The 18,245-nt window shown below is 35.2% G+C and overlaps 1 protein-coding gene across 1 annotated transcript; it reads right to left on the reverse strand.

The window, feature by feature from the left end:
* Positions 1-327: 327 nt before the first annotated feature.
* Positions 328-3,312, reverse strand: LOC143544869 (phospholipase A1 PLIP2, chloroplastic-like). The gene is made up of 2 exons (XM_077036859.1): positions 2,809-3,312; positions 328-1,922 (listed from the first exon to the last, which is right to left on the reverse strand). The coding sequence occupies exons 1-2, from the start codon at positions 3,280-3,282 to the stop codon at positions 396-398; spliced, it is 2,001 nt and encodes a 666-aa protein (XP_076892974.1). The 5' UTR covers positions 3,283-3,312; the 3' UTR covers positions 328-395.
* Positions 3,313-18,245: the final 14,933 nt, after the last annotated feature.

Raw genomic sequence — 18,245 nt, forward strand, 5'->3', positions numbered from 1 at the left:
CCCCCCCCCCCCCAACCGCTTTCCAACTCGATACAGTTTGGGCCAAACTGGTTTTGACAAAACTTTGCCCAACCTGGATCAGTTTATAACCGAGCCGGGCTTATAAACCGACATGTACATGTCTATGTCAAACTACTCATTCACGTTTAAACCACGCCACATTTATGTGGTGCTGGTTGCACCCAATCTCAACATCTTAAGACACTACAAGTCATTATATTAGTTTCGTATAAGCAATCATTTACCAAATAATAATACAAACAAATATCAATTAATCAACATATTGATAGTTTGATACTTAATACTTACTTTTTTTCTTTTTTTTTTTCATTCATGATATTTTACAGCATGATGAGTTAAATAAAGAATGTTCTTTTACATTTTTACCTACATACTTAAACGGTAACAATTACACTACTTGCCTCCACAAGCAACAATTTTGCAGGGAGTAATAATACCACAAGCAACCCCATATGATCAGATGCAACCAGCCTTGTAAACCTTTTCAAAGACTCGCTTCCGGTCCGCAACACTCTCGTGAACTTCACCCGACCCAAGCCCAACCGACCCCCGCCATTGGCGCCTTGTGTAACCAGGGGCCACCAGGCCTGTCGTCTATGCTCCCGACGAGGTTTCCTTGCACAGTTCAGCTCTTGACGGATCACACTCTGAACCGACACCAAGTACGACGCCATGTCATGATCTCTCATGATCGTACCTCCCGACCCGTACGCAGCCCGGTCGCTTAAAATCTCTAACGGGTGCGGTGTGTTCAAGAAGGCCGACTGTGCAGCCCTTGTTTGCTTATCCGCTTCCATAATATCTGAAACCGACGAGGTTAAAACATACAAACCGCTACCCGACGGAAGAAGATTGTGGCTCGGTGAGAACTTTGCGTCGGGTTGTAGAATCAAAAACTCTCCCATTGGAGCGTATAATAAATTCTGGTTATCGAGGCAAGGGTGGTTTCCGAAATTCCCGTTAACCGCTTTAAGAAGCTCGGCTACACGGCTAGGATATTTACACGAAAAAGCTCGGGGAACGATGTCACGGTGCATTGCAATTGCTTGAAGATGACTTTTTGGTAACCCGAGTTTATGAAGCAAACGGTCGCCACCACACATAACCGAGGGTGCACCGAATGTTATAACCGGGAGTAATGAAGACCGAGGGACTTGTTCTCTTATTAACAACATGAGGTTTACAAGTAACGCCAAGCTTCCACCGAGCGAATGACCAGTGAACCGAAACTTTGCATTATCACCATGACGTTGAATATTCGCGTGGATTTCAGGTAACATTTGGTCGTAAATACCCTTTGCAGCCTCGTATATACCTCGATGGACGATAACATCCAAACCCTCAAACTGAATAGGCTCAAAAAGAAGATTCGCTTGCCACGATGCAAGTGATTCGGACCCTTGAATAACAAAGTATCGGGTGCTTTCGTCGTCATCACATATGAACCATTCACAAGGAGACGAATGCATTGAGTTCAAATCATCTACAACCGCTTGTTTGACTTCTTCTTTAGCTGCAACCACTGCAGTCACCGAATCGGTGGTGGCCATTAACGAAGCGACCTCTGCTTTTGTCATACTATTATTAACTTCGCCATTATCGGTTTCGGAAGATATAAAAGGGACAATGGTCTTAGTTTGAGAATGCAGAAAGGATGCAGCCGAAGCTGCAATATGGTAAGCTGTGGATGCACTTGTCAGATTCATACCTCCCTTATCTTCATCGTTTTCATGAGCCCGTTCGGTTTGTTCTTCTTGTTGTTGTTCTACTTCCGAGACTATATCTCCTTTCGTTTGCGGGTCGTCTTGTTTTTCTTGTTCGGCTTTTGCTGCTAGTTGTGCTTTCTTTTCTAGCGACGAAGTAACGAACCAGAGCTTGTAATGTTTCAAAAGATTTCCAGGCTGCATAAATAAGATAAGACAGATTTAAAGATTTAATTTTTAACTGTAAATAAATAGGAAGAAAAATTCAATTAATAACACAATTCAAGCACTTTAAATATCATGTAAAGATTCAAAATTTAGCCCTAAAGTAAACTAAATTACACATTATCAGCAATAACCGAGAACCGTTAACCGAAATTAACAGAAAACCGAAAAACGGTAACTTTTTTTTACCCTTGGTCAACCGAAATTAACTGAACCGAACCATTCACATTTTTATATATTTCTAGCTTTTATACTTTCCACTTCAAGTATTTATTAAAAAAGAAAAGAAAAAAAAAAGATTAGCCCAAGTTTGGTTTTGGTTTTAACTGAAATTAACCGAAAACTAACAAACTAACCGAATAAACCGAACAGAAGCATTCATATTTTTATATATTTCTAGCTTTTATACTTTCCACTTCAAGTATTTATTAAAAAAAAAAAAGATTAGCCCAAGTTTGGTTTTGGTTTTAACCGAAATTAACCGAAAACTAACAAACTAACCGAATAAACCGAACCGAAGCATTCATATTTTAATATATCTAGCTTTCATACCTCCAATTCATGTATTTCTAAGAAAAAAAATTTCCCAACTTTGGTTTTGGTTTTAACCGAAAACGGAGAAACTAACCGAATTAACTGAACCCCTTAACCGGAAATGATTGGTTAATAAAACAGATCAACCAATCGACTTCGGTTTCGGTTTTGTTGAAACGAATTAACCAAACCTAACCATACACACCCTAATTAAAAGATTATAATGAAAAACCCAGATCAGATCATACAACAACTATACAAAAAAACAACATTCATTTGTAACAGGCATTTCATCAAACACCTTATCTGCAACAACAAAACACACCTTAATTTTCGGAATCGAATAAGCCAACGTCCCCAAATACGACAGCTTCAAATACACCCTCGCTTCAGCTAACGAAACCCTCCTAAGCATCTTCAAAAACCTCATCTTATCGAACTCAATTCGATCATCTTCATCATCATCAACCCTACACTGATCACACGCATGTTCATCAACCAAAACCTCATCTTTTTCACAATTAACTTCTGGGTATTGCAATTCGATGGTTTCTTGTACCGAAACGGCGTCGTTTACGGCCACCGCGTCGTGCCGGTTTTTGTTCCCGGTGAAGAAAGAATTAATAAAAGGTAATTTTAAATTAAACCCCCATGGACCTGAGGATATTGTGTGTTTATCTGAGGATATTGCGGTGATGACGGTGGGTATTTGAGATGATGTGGGTTTACGGATATCAACGGCGGTGGTGATCGGAGTTGTGAGTCCGGTGAACCCGGTTTTTAAAAAGAAGCCATCCATTAATGTTTTCGGAAAGAAATTGAATTGAATTGAATTGAATTTATTGATTTTATGAACGTGATTGGTATAATAATAATATAAGATATGAATCCGAATGAATTGTTGATTATTAATTTGAATGATAAAACAAGAAAAAAAGAATGATGTGTACACGTTATTGTTGTTGAAATGAAGCATGACAAATGCCATTGCCTTGTCATATATAGTTGTTAGATTTTAATATTCAACAATACTTTTTTCTTGGATTATTTTTTATTTTTTAATTTTAAAATATTAAAATATCGCCTTTCCACTTTTACAAAAGAATCTGGTTGATATATATTTGATTATTAGTACCCTTTTATCGATATAAAAAAAATATTTTCATTACATTTAAACGAGTCAAGCTCGGCCTGAGTTTGACTGTGTAGCGTGAACCTGGTTTTAACAACCAACAAAAGTTTTTTTTATTGCATAAATTGTGTTTTCATTCATCACAAATCATTACAATAAGGTGACATAACCGTCTTCTAAATAATAAACTCAATCATACTAAAAATGATTACATGCTCACAACTTACTAGCTAGCCACCAATACAAAACGCGATTACAAGCAAAACACCAGAAAGACAAACATAGGGACAAACCCAACGGCTAACCGCACCCACGAACAATTGTTACACCTGAAATCCACATCAATTTTTCCCACGTAAACCCATGTTTCTTTGCCCTATTTTCGATCCACAAATATCCTAAAACCTTTATTTCTTTCATCAAAGTTGACATATGAATCCGGACCCCCGAATGAACCAACTCGTTTCTCTATTTCATTTTTTTCACAAACACCAAATATTAGTTAAACAAATCATATGAAGTACATCTCCTTTCTCCTTCGGGAGTGATGAGAACTTATGCATATTCATAATGTCTCGAAAGCTGAATAGGATAAATGTCGGTAGCTTGCACCAAGCTATTATACACCATAATGTTTTGGCGAGCTTATACGAAACAAAAATATGTTCTGTCAACTCCTTATATAAAAGTATAAAAGAGTTAAGATTATCACTACGCTTGTTAACACTTGATGAGCCTAAACAATCTTCCTACAAAAGGCTCGAGTTCATATTTAACAAATAATCAAGATTTATCTTAGGCTCGGGTTTGACTTGAGCTTAATAAGGCTAGAATCATTTTCGATTTTTATCAATTTGATATTGAGTAGCTCACAAGTATCTTGGCTCGCTCGCACCCCTAATTACATGCTCATTTTATTATAGGTTTGGCATATAAACTAGCCATGACTAACGTGAAAAACGTTTATTAAAACCATTAATATTTTTCAAAGCTAACACGTACGCCATTTATAGTAATTACTTGGACAAGTCCAAAATATATATTACATTCAATCCAAAATAGTCACGTACAATGTGATGAAGTGTTTCATCGTCAAAATAATCATTTGAACAACTAATAAATTTGAAAAGATGACCCTCTCTTCCAAGCTTACCATTAGTCGATCTAATCTATAATAATACGCACCATCATTACACCATAATCTTACATTTTTATCTACTCATTTCATCGCTAATGAAGATTAATGTGTGAAAGAGTAAATATCGGATCGAATAATTAACAGATTTAAATATGTCAACGTAGTGCGAAGGATGGTGAAAAATGAAAGTACGTAACTAGTGAAAGCGTTGCCAGTTTCGGTTATTGTGGCAGTAAATTGACACGAATTCGGTCGTTTTGATTACGCTCGTTACGGTACTGGAGCTACAAAATGAAAATGAAAATATGGTGGAGCAATGGCCAATTAGGGGTGGGGGGGGGGGGACTTGCGCAATGGCAAACCCAAGCGTTGTCGGTCACATACATTGAAGAGACGAGTCTAAAACAAAAAATGTCATTTAGTCGGTTTCTGTTAAGTTTGTTATGGTCACTGAACTTTAAAATAAACAAAATTCACGAAATAACACGATGACACTAAGTGACCCAGTAAACGCTTGCGACACAAAAGTTCTAATTTAGCGTATATATGGCATCGCTCATTTTTGCCATCGACCATACACGACATGAGTTTTTCAAATAATGCTAGAACCCCAAAGCACCTCTCAATATCCTTCGCGCAGACTCTTGTTTCTTCTTAAAGTATTCTTTTTTTTCTTCGATCGGGTCTTGAAATGTTTCTCCGTTTTCGGTTAATTTCGGTTAAAACCAAAACCAAAGTTGGGAAAAAAATTTTCTTAAAAATACATGAACTGGAGCCGCCACCACTGTCGCTGCCTGACCACCACCTCCGTTGTCGCCACCCTACCGTCGCTATACTACCAATGCTACCACCGCCACCACCACCACCATTTTCGTCGCCGGAGCCACCACCACCTTCGCCATTTCAGTTTTTTTTTTGTAAAAAAATAATTATATTTTGATATATGAATGTTTTTATTATTTCTATATCATTTATACAATTTTTTTGATACCAAACAATAAAAAGTAATTATTCATTTCATTCTCATAGGTTAACCAAACAAGACAAAAGAATGGTAATGATCCATTTTATTTCCTTGTTCATTTCATTCCTTCTCTCATTCCATTATTTCCAACCAAACATACCCTAATTGTTTATTTTAAATTGTTGTAATTTGTGTTACATGATGACTTTCTATTAATAATGTATGATAAATATATGTATTATATTGTATTGTATTTTAATTATATATTAAAATATTTTATTATAATAAATTTCTTACTTTTTGAGATCAAGAAACCAAGTAAAAAATTAAAACTTTTACATCAAGAACACACTGCATGAAAATGGTGTGTAGAAGCTACAATTCATGAAATAATTAAAAGGGTGTTTGGTCATTTCCACTTTGATAGGTGGTTGTGGTCTTAGATGAGAGGTCAGGGCACACTGTGTAATTGTGTATTCATAAAAAGTTGGTAAACATTTAACATGTAACAAATTTATTGTTCTTTGGTTTGGTTTGATTTGGTTTGGTTTGGTTTGGTTTGGTTTGGTTTGGTTTAGTTTGGTTCCAAGGCTGAGGCTTGGTAATATCTATTATCTAACAACAATGTTAGATTGCTTTGAATATTAAGCTGACTCAGCAAATGGTGTGCCTGTGTTGTCGAGACATGAAATCGTTATTGCCTATCCACAAAAGAAACCGCGTGTTAAAAATAACAATACATGGTGGGGTCCACGTAAATTCCACGTCATCGGTGTATAGTTGAACCAATATTGGAGTATAAGATGACGTGTCCACCAGTCCGTACCTATCCATCCACAATTTTAACTTTACTGGACTCACTTTAATTTATATTTTCATATTTTCTTTTTACTAAACTATTTGGATATACACATTATATTTTCATTTTTCTATAAATAATACTTTATGATGTTACAATTCAAAATTTTAAATATGAGATAGTTGTATATAAAAACAAAATTAAATATAGTTAAAATATAAACCACCTTCCTTGCACGGCACCTTCTCCTGTTCCTATACAGTTGCTTTTTCCTTCAAAGATTTAAATGGATTAATTATCATTTAGAACTAAAATAAAATATATGATCATTCTTATAGATATTTGACATATATAAAAGGATTTTTTTTATTTTTCTTTTTACTTTTTGTGTTGTCTCTTTAATAACAAAGATAATGTGGGCGTATATGTACATTGAGCATGTATGTGTAGATATACACCGTGTTTAAATTAACGTACAAATTAAATTAACGTGCTAACTATTAAAATCAAATAGTTAATTTTATTTACAAATAGTGTAATTACACTACACTATAATTGCACTACTTGATTCTCACAGTTAATACATTAATCTAACTTGTACTACATCCAAATCCTATTAGATTATCGTTTAAAAAATGTATGTGATTTGTTAAATAAAATGTACTATGTGATAAACAAAAAAGACATAACTGTATATGTAGCCAAGAAAAAAGAAAAAGTCATACGTATAACTACACGTGTCGTTTATAAATAAAATTTATGTATAATACTCAACGACGACTTCCAAATTCCAAATTCAAGTACTTAGAAAAAGCGTTAACTAATTTAGGCAACAATTATACTATATATAATTTGAAACCTATTGCTACAGTAAAATGGGTATTTATGTAATTTCATGTTTAAGCCACAACCACTAACCTGTGCAAAAACCAACTGAGGTCCTGAGGGGAACCTTCGAGCGTACCTCGGACTGGCAACTACAATTGTATATGGTTAAATGATTAATATGACAAAAAATCCATACTCTATTGTCTTCTGTATGTTAGGTTTTCTTCACTAGATCCACTTTACCCCAAATTGCAATTATTTTAGGGTTTGTTCATTTCGTTGTTGTAATTTGAAATTGAATATCTTGAACAGGGCTTATTTGACATAATTGGTCCTAATGGCAGTGAGAAGAGTAGCATGATTGTTCAGAAATTTGCAGTTATTTTTTCTTTTGTTTTTCATGTATGATTGACTTCCGATTAGCCTTCATAAACTGCAATTTTTAGGGAGTGTTTGTTTATATCTTTTTGAAGCTTATAGCTTATTTTATATCATTTGATAAGCTTTTTTTAAGTGTTTGGATTAGCTTATATTCTACAAGTTGATTATACATCTTAATAAGTTGTTAAATCTGTCATTTTTAATTTGTTACAGTAATAAGTTACTTCTATATTATTAATCCATCATCATTTGAAGGCAAATGAGTTATTTACCCCCTTAAACAAATAAGCTTCTTCAAATAAGCTAAAAAACCATATTCAAATAAGCTTCTACAAATTAGCTTATATAAGCTTATAAGCCTAAGCTAAAAACACTAAACCAAACACCAAATGAAGCTTATTTTATAAAAAAAAGCTAAAAAAGCTATAAGCTTTGCTAAAAAAGCTAAGCCAAACACCCCCTTAATGCAGCTAGGTGTACTACGTTTGATTGTTAATTGTTTTTTCAATTGTTGTTTGATTGGTGATATCTGCGTTTCTTTTTTTGTTTTATCTGAGGTTCTATTCGGAGACATTTGTGTTTCTGTAAGTAATTTGCATGTTTAGGTTGGTTTTCCATGATTTTGTATGATAGCCCGTCTTTCTGATTGTCATTTCATGCATCACCATTTTTCATTCTTGTGTGTGGTTGCCTATGTCCCTAATGCCAATTTTTTTTTTGCTTAACATTTGTGTTTATTCGGTGTAGTATTTAACTGAATATTCTTGCAGCATATACATTAGGTGCAACATGTTTAAATGCTTTATTTTTATTTTAGATATTAAAGATGAATAATAGCTTCATTTCCTAGCCATTTGGTTTTTGTTTTTTTTTTGTTTTGTAGTTCGCTATCTGTATTTATGTGTATTTTGTGTAGTATTCAGTTTCTGCTGCACTGTATTTAATTTCTATTGTTTGCTTAGAAATCATATTTTGCTATTTGATACTAAATTAATGTTTCCTAGGCGCACACCTTGTAAATGTAGGTCTTTTCTTTCTTTGAATAGCATAAGCAAAAAAAATGCGTTTGTTGACCTTAAACAATTTTTCGTCTCCCAACCTACTAGCACACCGCCGCCACCACCACCACCAGAGTCACTCAAAATCATGAACGCAGTCACACACAAAAGAGGACTAGGCTTTGAAGATACATGTATGCGTACCAAATACATACATTATACCAAGATTACACATTATGAAATTGTAATTGGAAAAAATGCAGGTATGAGCTAAACCATGTACTCCAGAAATCCGGACTAACACCACCAGCAACCATCTAAGGAAACTCGGCTTGTACACCGTACATGTCTTCCTTGACCGTGCTTGGGCTAAAGAGGTTTGGAGGCGTGTCTCTTTGTGGTGTGGTTGTCGGGTTGGGACTTGACCGGGTTCGAGTTGTTTTGGAAGATATCAAGATCAATTTGTTTGAGTGCTATCAAATCGAGATCATTGCACAAACAGATTGCTTGAGAGAACCGGAGTTCTATCCCTTTTTATTTTATTATGGTTTAGCTGGTAAAAAAAAGGTTATCCAATGCCTTCAAAATGTAAGCGACTTTTGAAACAACAATAAAGAGGAAAAAGGCATGCTACAACTACAGCCTGAAATGGATGTTTTTTGAATGCACCTTTCGCAAGTTATGTAAATACATATAAATAGATTACATATGCTCATATAATTTTCACAAAACTAAGGTAACAGAACCATATCAACAAAACAATCTATTCAAAATTAGGCACGATAGATCACAATATGAACCGCTGGACAACAAAATTATGTAAATAATAATAATAATTAAAAAGATTGATAGCTATGTTTTGACATAGTAAAAGGAACTACTTTAGTCTTTGTGTCTATGTTGGATTGAGACACAATGGACACAGATTGTACTAATTTAATTTTTTATTTAGTTAATGTTTAATTTAGTATTTTTTAAAATCCTCGATATGAGTTATTAGCTAATTCGTTATATTGGGATATATTCGTCTTTCAATTCGCGAAAAATCTTTACTTGTCTAAGAGCATTCTCAATTAAGCCATCAAATTTTGTGAGATGAATGTTTGTAATTTATAAAATGGTTTAAAATGTTATAAGTGAATAAGAGATAAAATATTGTGATTTTCAGTATATTTGTGTCCATTGCCGGTTTGGGTCAATACTCACAGTAAATTTCTTACCCAATGATCCTTGTTACTAGTCAACTTCAAAAAATAATAATAATAATAATAATAATAATAATAATAAATCATAAATGAAAAGACTTGACAAATCAAGACCTCTTTAAAATCTCTTATTAATAATAAGGCTATGCGTAGTGGAGGGGCTACAAATTGGGGCGTTTTGCGCCGTGTAGCGCCCAGTCAGCAAGGGTTGAGATTTTGTTTTTGGGGTGTAATGGTGTAGGGGCTACAATAGTAATATAATATATATATATATATATATCTTACACACATATATATATATATATAATAATATATATATGCAAACAATACAGAGATGAGGGCGAGAAGAACTCCCAGCCCCTTTTCGCCGGGGGGGGGGGGGGTGTTCGCGCCCCTTCTCGCCACATTTCGCCCAAACTCGAGCCCCACTACACTCGGCCTAATAATAAGACTAAACGGTGTGGGCTATATAGGGGCGGTAATAGCGTCGGGGTTGTAAATATAGGGGCAGTGTCTGAAAGCCGGGGCTGCAAGGAGGGATGGTGGGGCTAGCTTCTTTAATACTCTCACATGCACAAACACACACACACACACACATAGAGAAAGAGAGAGAGCGCTTTAAAACATAACGCGGCTTTAAAGCCACGTTTCCTTCGTGGCGATGACGTGAAAGGGCGGTAAAGCCCCTCATAACATACAATCTAACCAAGATAAGAAATTAAAAGAGATTAAAGTAAAGAATTGATAGCGATAGAAATGGTAAGAAAATATGTCAACATAATACTCTATAAATAAAGAATTCTCTTTTAATGAATTTTTGTTTTTCTTAATATTAGATAAGATAATCTAATTAGATTTTAACATTTGAACAAAAATGAATTAAGGTTTTATTGCAAACTTGGTTTGGTGTTGTCAGACAACAACCGACTTGAAGTCGGGTCAAGTTGGTGTATTAAATTGAGTTTTCCCAATCTCATACTGTTGAATTTAAATTTTAAACACCTAGACCACCTAGAATATGTAAACACTAAGTAGAAAACATAACTAAATCTTCCAAGTAGCAACCACCTATAGACCTGTTATTAAATAAAAAGAGACAGAAATTAACCTACATTGAAGTCTTGAACTATCATGTAAGGCCCCGTTACCGGTAGCCCTACTTTCATATTGGATTTACTCATAAACGCAGTTCTAAATATCAGAGTTAATTAAAACATTCGCGGAATATAAAAGCTTTCATAAAACATTTCATAACAAAACACCTCTTGTCTTAAAACAACATCTTGCCTTTCAAAATAAACAAAACATTAAACTTAAACGTCTTGAGTCTTCCGATGCCAGCCCCTTATTCGGTGCCACGTGTCTCCTCAAGCGAGCTGCCTCATCCTACTCACCTGCGTGCATACTAAAAGTCAGATACGCTGAGTGAGTTCTAGTTAATCACATAATCATACAATACCTTCTTACATTTCATACTTAACCTCTTAACTTTCTTACATACACACGTAAGTGCATATACTTTCATTCTTACCTTCATACTTCATTTACATACATAATCATACGTTTTAAAGAGCTTTTCGCCCTATAACCTCACAGATATTATAAGGGTTTGGTCCCTAACATCACAGATATTATAAGGGTCTGGTCCCTAACATCACAGATATTATTAGGGTCTGGTCCCTAACATCACAGATATTATAAGGGTCTGGTCCCTAACATCACAGATATTATAAGGGTCTGGTCCCTAACATCACAGATATTATAAGGGTCTGGTCCCTAACATCACAGATATTATTAGGGTCTGGTCCCTAACATCACAGATATTATTAGGGTCTGGTCCCTAACATCACAGATATTATTAGGGTCTGGTCCATTTGTTTCGTGTAACTGTACCGTACCTGTTCATACATACTTTCCTTGACAATACGTGCAATCTCCGAATAGCGTTCACGTACCATCATCATAACATACATACGTTATGCATACATCATATATTCATACATACATCCTATCTTTCATCATACTTATCAATCATATCTTAACTACCACCTAACGGTACATGCAATATCCGAAGATCGTTCACGCACCGTCAAACAATCATCATACATAAATCATACAAGGCATACACCTACCACTTAAGATAAGTGTATTAACTATCACATCGAGTATGCACACAGCCCCGAAAACATAACAAGGAAGTGGGGCTAGAAACTCACCTCAATGCGGTTGCGTTCACCGTTTACGGTTATTCCCTTCTTGAGCTGTGCACGACTAACTGTATAATAATTATACGTTTCAGTAAACTATCACTACACATAACGCCTTTCTAGTTTAATCATTACCCTCAACGAACGGGGGTCCGGGGGCAGCGCCCCTGGCAGCGGGGTTCTAGGGCGGCAGCCCCTAGCGGGGTCCAAGGGGCAGAGCTCCTGGCTGGGGTTAAGCTGTCAGGTCAGCTTGAAAAAAATTTATTTTCATTAACTGTCGTAACACATTTTCCATTAACATTTTGAATCGTTATTAATTTGCTACTTAAAAGTTCAAGGGCCTAATTGTAATTAAATAATTCTTTTCTAAGTCTAGAGACTGTTCTGTCATTCTTTCAAAGTTCTGATTCGTTAAGATGCTCTTTAGCGAACTGGCTAATTCGTTACTTCTGTCCTTCATAACGAACTGGCTAATTCGTTACTTCATAAGGAATTGGCCTGTTTAGCGAATTGGACCCTCATAGCGAACCAGTCCTCATAACGAATTAAACCTTATAACGAACAGGTCGACATACGAATCGGACTTAACGAACTAAAGCTAGTTCGTCAGTCTTTCCTTAACGAATTAGTACACGAATCAAAGCTAGTTCGTTATATTCCCTTAGACGAATCAGCTAGCGAATGGCTTCTAATTCGTCAATTACTCCCTAGCGAACTAGGAAGGAGATATGAATTCCATTCAGGCGGGTAAGGGCTTGGCTTGACCCTGTGTTCTCGGTTAGGTCAGGGGATGTCAGAACATTCCCTGACACCCGTAACCTCGTATTAACTTTTCCGGCGCCGCCTTTCCGAAAAGCCGCCGGAAAAACGCGAACTCACCGGAAAAACGAGTTTTAACTCGTTTTTCGCCGTTTTTCGCCCCGTTCGATCCAGATCTGAGTTAGGGTGATCCCTAAGCTCATCATAGGTTCGGTTTATACCCGATTCCACCCGGATCTCGTGATTTAAACGGTTAAATGGTGTCGGCTCGTCGTTTCGCAACTATATCTAACGGGTTAAGCTCATACAATATAATACTATCATTATCTCCGGTCGGTTCTCGGTTTCCTTCTTGATATCGGTTTAGAGAGAGAGAACTAGAGAGAGAATCTTAAGTGTGTGTTTTGGATGGTGTAAGGGATATGTGTAAATGAATTAAATGGAGGATTAAGGGTATATATATTTTTGATCATGGGCTTAAGCCCATGGTCTTTCCTTCATTCCTCCATAACCCAAGTCCATAACCCATATTCATTTACCTAACACAAGTTCATCTCGTATTCTTTTCAACTAAACCGATAACGACCCGCTATAAAATAAACGAACTTTATTTTATTAATATAACCGAAAGTAGGATGTTACATACCCTTTCTCTACCAATTTTATATCCCACCAAACACATATGTTTCTTTTGTGAAACCCATTCCGGCATTAATTGATTCCATGGGTTTTATAAATAGAATGATCTTATATGTAAATTCAAACAAAAAGATGATATAAATTAATCAAATCATTTGAAAATATAAATTGGATGTGACTCAATGATAGATTACTAATTTCACTAGTGAGAGGTAAGGGGTTCAAACCATACTATCATCAATTTATATGTGAGATATGAGGGATGACCCTGGCTTACCAGGGTTCAAGTCCTGATCTCACCCGACTTTACCGGCTCCTCGATGTCTTGCCGATTGGCGGGCGTGGGGGTCGGGTTTTATCCGAGGAATCCCTCAATAGGGGGACCACTAGGGGCTCCATTCATCCGGAATCGTGGCTGGCTCGGGCTACCTTTAGCCAATGGGGGCCGCGTACGGAGTACCCGGAGTTACTTAGTTGGTCGCTCCAAAAAAAAAATCATTTGAAAATAAAAACAACAAAATCAAATAAATTACAAATTATCTTTTCAAAAGTCTAGTAAGTACTGCCTCCGTCCTATTAAAAGTGTTATAGTTTGAATAACATAAAGTAAAAATGATTATAGAGGCTCTAAACAATCGAAGAGGTAGCAACTTGTCGGTTGTTGTTTACATAGAAAACAAAGCATTATATTGTTGACTAGCTGGTTGACTAATCAATTTTCATGAGCTTATTTCTAAAAAGTTTTGCTAATAGTGAAATGAAACCACATTATCATTTTATTTATTTTTATTTGTTGTATTGTCTCTTTATCATATAATCCTTATTAATTATTATTCTATTTTTACATTTGGGTCATTGGTCTGTTGCGTTTCTGAAAAGGGTTCGACCGGTCGTACACAGAACTCATTAACGTCAAAGAACCATCGCTTTGTTTATAGTGGGATTGGTTATGTCATTCAACAAGAAGTGACGTCAAAACCTGTTGTCTACTTACTTGCCTTGCTTCTTTATTGTATCAAGATCCTTTCTTAATTAAATATGTTAAGATTGAACAATATATCCTATACAATACAAAGTTTTTTTTTACTTGTTTATTACTAACTTTTAACAACAAATTTGGATCACTGACGGGCCACCAGTGACGGACTCAAAGCTTCAGGAAGGTGGGCAACGCCCACCTTAAAAGTTAATTAATTAGTGTTATACATGCTAGGAAATCTTATACGTCCTCAATAAATTTTGCAATCGCCCCTCTTATACTTTTGAAACCGTTAAAAGAAAAATAAACAAGCATTCAAAGGCCTTTGTTTTGGTGGACAAAATAGCATTCAAGGATTTTTTTAGGTAGTTGTCTATTAAACCCTTTAATATTTTAAATTTTCATTTATCAACACCTTTTTTAGTAAACCGAATATGGTACATATATGCTCCTTTCGTTTTCCATTCAATAAATTAACAGTGAAAAAAAAATATGAATTTGAGAATTTCTAGTCAAGTTTAGGAATGCCATGACAAAATATGTGATTATTGTTTCTACTTTCTTTTATTTGAGATATAGTTAACGTATAGACTTACTGATTTTCATTACAAGTTTTTTAAGTTCCATTAAAGGATTTAGACATGGTAAAAACGGTATTTTATTATAGACTAGTGATGAGAAAAAAAAACATATAATGTGATCATTCTATCGTAAAAACATATAATGTTTTGTATAGTTACAACGAGGTTGGAGATTGCGAAGAAGACAATGCGGCATTTAGATGTTTTTAGGAGCTAGTTTGGTTTTTTTTCTTTATCTTTTTAACCAAATCCACTCAAATAAATGATAAGTGACAATTATAAGTGCACTAATATACTTTCATTGCCAAATCCCAACTTCAAACTTTTTTTTTTCTTTTCATGTGAAATATTTAATAACAACAAAACTTAAATGCATGGTTGGTCATTATGATTTTGAGATATTGGATGTTGATACTTAAATCAATTACGTTATTTTTTTTTTCGTTTTGATTTGTGTGTACTTTCTTAGCGTATATAATTCAGTTTTAAATTGTTAAAATTTTTATTTTATAAATTCATTTATGTTATTACTTCATCTACCTATTTCTATCCGTAAAAGACCTTTTATTATAGTGTAATATTAAAAAAATTAACTACAACCCTTCAGTTAAAAGTTTCTAGTTTCATAACTAATTATGCATTTGTAATGATGTTTGGCGCACCTTTGTTAATTATATGAAATTTAGTTTGATTTCTTTTTTTTTCTTAATATGACCCACCCAAACCCGGCAGAAAAAAATTATTATACAGCGATACGACAACTAAAATGTTTCCGGCCCCATGAAAAAATTCATGGGTCCACCACTGCGGCCCACTAACCTAACCGGTCATCTCCATCAGGTAACACATCACCAATACGAAGTTATTAACTTTTTATAAAAAAAAAAAAAAAAAACATTCTACTTATTTTGGGAAGGAAATATCTTCATAAAATATGGTTATATTCGGCCCAAACATGATTTAATCATCTAAATATCTATAAAACTCTTACATTTGTCTACACTATTAGACATAAGTCTCATAACAAGTGAATTTTTTTTTACAAATGGATATGTTTGAGATTCCTAATCACTTGGGTGCTGGCTTTATTTTTTAATTACAAATGGGGTATTAGTTATTAATAGTAGCGAATAAGAATTTTGGTACATGTGTGTAAAAAAATGTAAGAGGGTTGTCAGGTGAGAGACTCTTATTTGCATTTGTTAATGGCGAATACGGTAAATTTCGTTTGATAGTGGCGAGTAAGGTTAAGTTCGTTTGGTAGTGGCAAGTAAGAACGAGGCCACGTGACCAGCTACCATTAGCACTTAGGGGGTGTTTGGCTAAGCTTATTTTTTTTGCTTTTTGCTTTTTGGAGGGGCAAAATGTCCAAAATGCCCCTACAAAAGGCAAAAAAAACTTTAATTTGATGCTTTTAGGTGTTTTTGGATGGGCATTTTGGACATTTTGCCCCTCCAAAAAGCAAAAAGCAAAAAAAAAAAGCTCAACCAAACACCCTCTTAGTGTTGACAAATAACCTTAATATCACTTGATATTGGCGAGTAAAAGAGGCTAGACTCTGCTTGAATAAACCTATGTTGGTTGGTTCACATAAAACAAATTAAAAAGTAAAAAAAGATTTACCCTGATAGATACTTTACATAGAATCTCTTAAAAATCAAAAGAAAAGGTTAATGGGACCACTCTTTCAAAACTTGTACAATCTTTGCGGATGTTACAAGCAACCATAAAAATCCAAAAATCAAATAAATAAAAGACTGGTTGTAAGATGAAGTACAACAAGGAAGACGACAATGAACATATATATTTACATACCAAGCCAATATGAAACTAATTCATTTTGTTCATTATTATATATTCGTTCTCTCTAACTCATTATATAAGTAATACTAATAAAAAAAGAAACAAACAAAACCTAAAAATCACTCTCATACGATCAATTGAAAGTGGTGCGAAAAACTGGTTTGGGTTTTTCAATTTTGATTTCAAGCTTCTGGACACGCACAAACATTTGAGTCTGTTTGTTTTTCAAAAAGTGTTTCACACCGTCTTTTTGAAACAGACAAAGTACACAACCCATGTGCTTCCAAACCCTTCTATTTATTATTCAAACCATAAACATATTATTCACTCTTCCAAACCCTAGCTCCTTCACACATTTCCTCCACCATCAACAGCCTCCACCGACCAACTTCACTGCCTTCGCCGGCCACCCCAGCCACTGCTTCCGTCTCCGGCCACCATTCCCTGCCTCCAGGTATTGTCTTGCACATTTGTTCTTTAGTTGTGTCCATTCCAGAATGTTGCTTTAGTTGTGTCACACCCTCAAAATCCACTAACGGAGTTTTACCGTCAGAGGGTGTGAACTAACAGGATCGGAATCATTAGTTATAATCAAACCATAAATAAAGTTTTCAAAACACGAAAACTTTTAAGTGTAAAATAAGTGCGGAAGCGTAAAAACCATAAGCCAAGCGTTGCGTCACGCAGGACGACTTAAAACCCAATAACAATAGTTTAAAACAAGTTTGCATAAACAGTAACGTTCAAATTAATGCATGATCCTATACCGTGCGCCCGCCTCGGCTACCTGAGAATAACATACTAAAAGTGTCAACACGAGGTTGGTGAGTTCACATGTTTATATAAAATAAAGCGTTTAGCGTTTTGCGTTCAGCGTTTTGTGTTACCAGATAGTGTTAAATCGATTATATATCTATAGGTAGCTAGCCTATAAAACAAGTATTACTAAGTGTTCGACACCGAAGCTGACTGTTTATCATGTGCCTTGCCACCAGGTCTATCCCGACCATGGTAATGTGTTAGCCAAAATTACACCCACTCGACCTCCAGTCGAGCTTAGCGTTGGGTGGGGTTTGTCAAACCTAGTAGTATTACTCAACAGTGACTCGCTATTATCCAATATTAAACGGTTCGATGTGTAGGACTTCAGTTGTTTCGTTTGCCACTTAACCTTTACAAGTGATATATAATTTCATAACAAAATCTAAAAGCGTTTCGGAGTATGTTATCTCCCCCAAGTGAAAAGCGTTTAAAAAAGTTTAAAGGGGAAAGTGAAACTCACTGTTTGCGAAGAATTCCAAAAACAAGTCACCCAAGTAATGCGCGTCACAGAAAAACTCTCGCTAGCG

Source organism: Bidens hawaiensis, unplaced genomic scaffold (assembly GCF_021521415.1).
Source record: "Bidens hawaiensis isolate Kalapana, Puna unplaced genomic scaffold, B.hawaiensis_p1.1 tig00013761_1, whole genome shotgun sequence".
NCBI lineage: Eukaryota > Viridiplantae > Streptophyta > Magnoliopsida > Asterales > Asteraceae > Bidens > Bidens hawaiensis.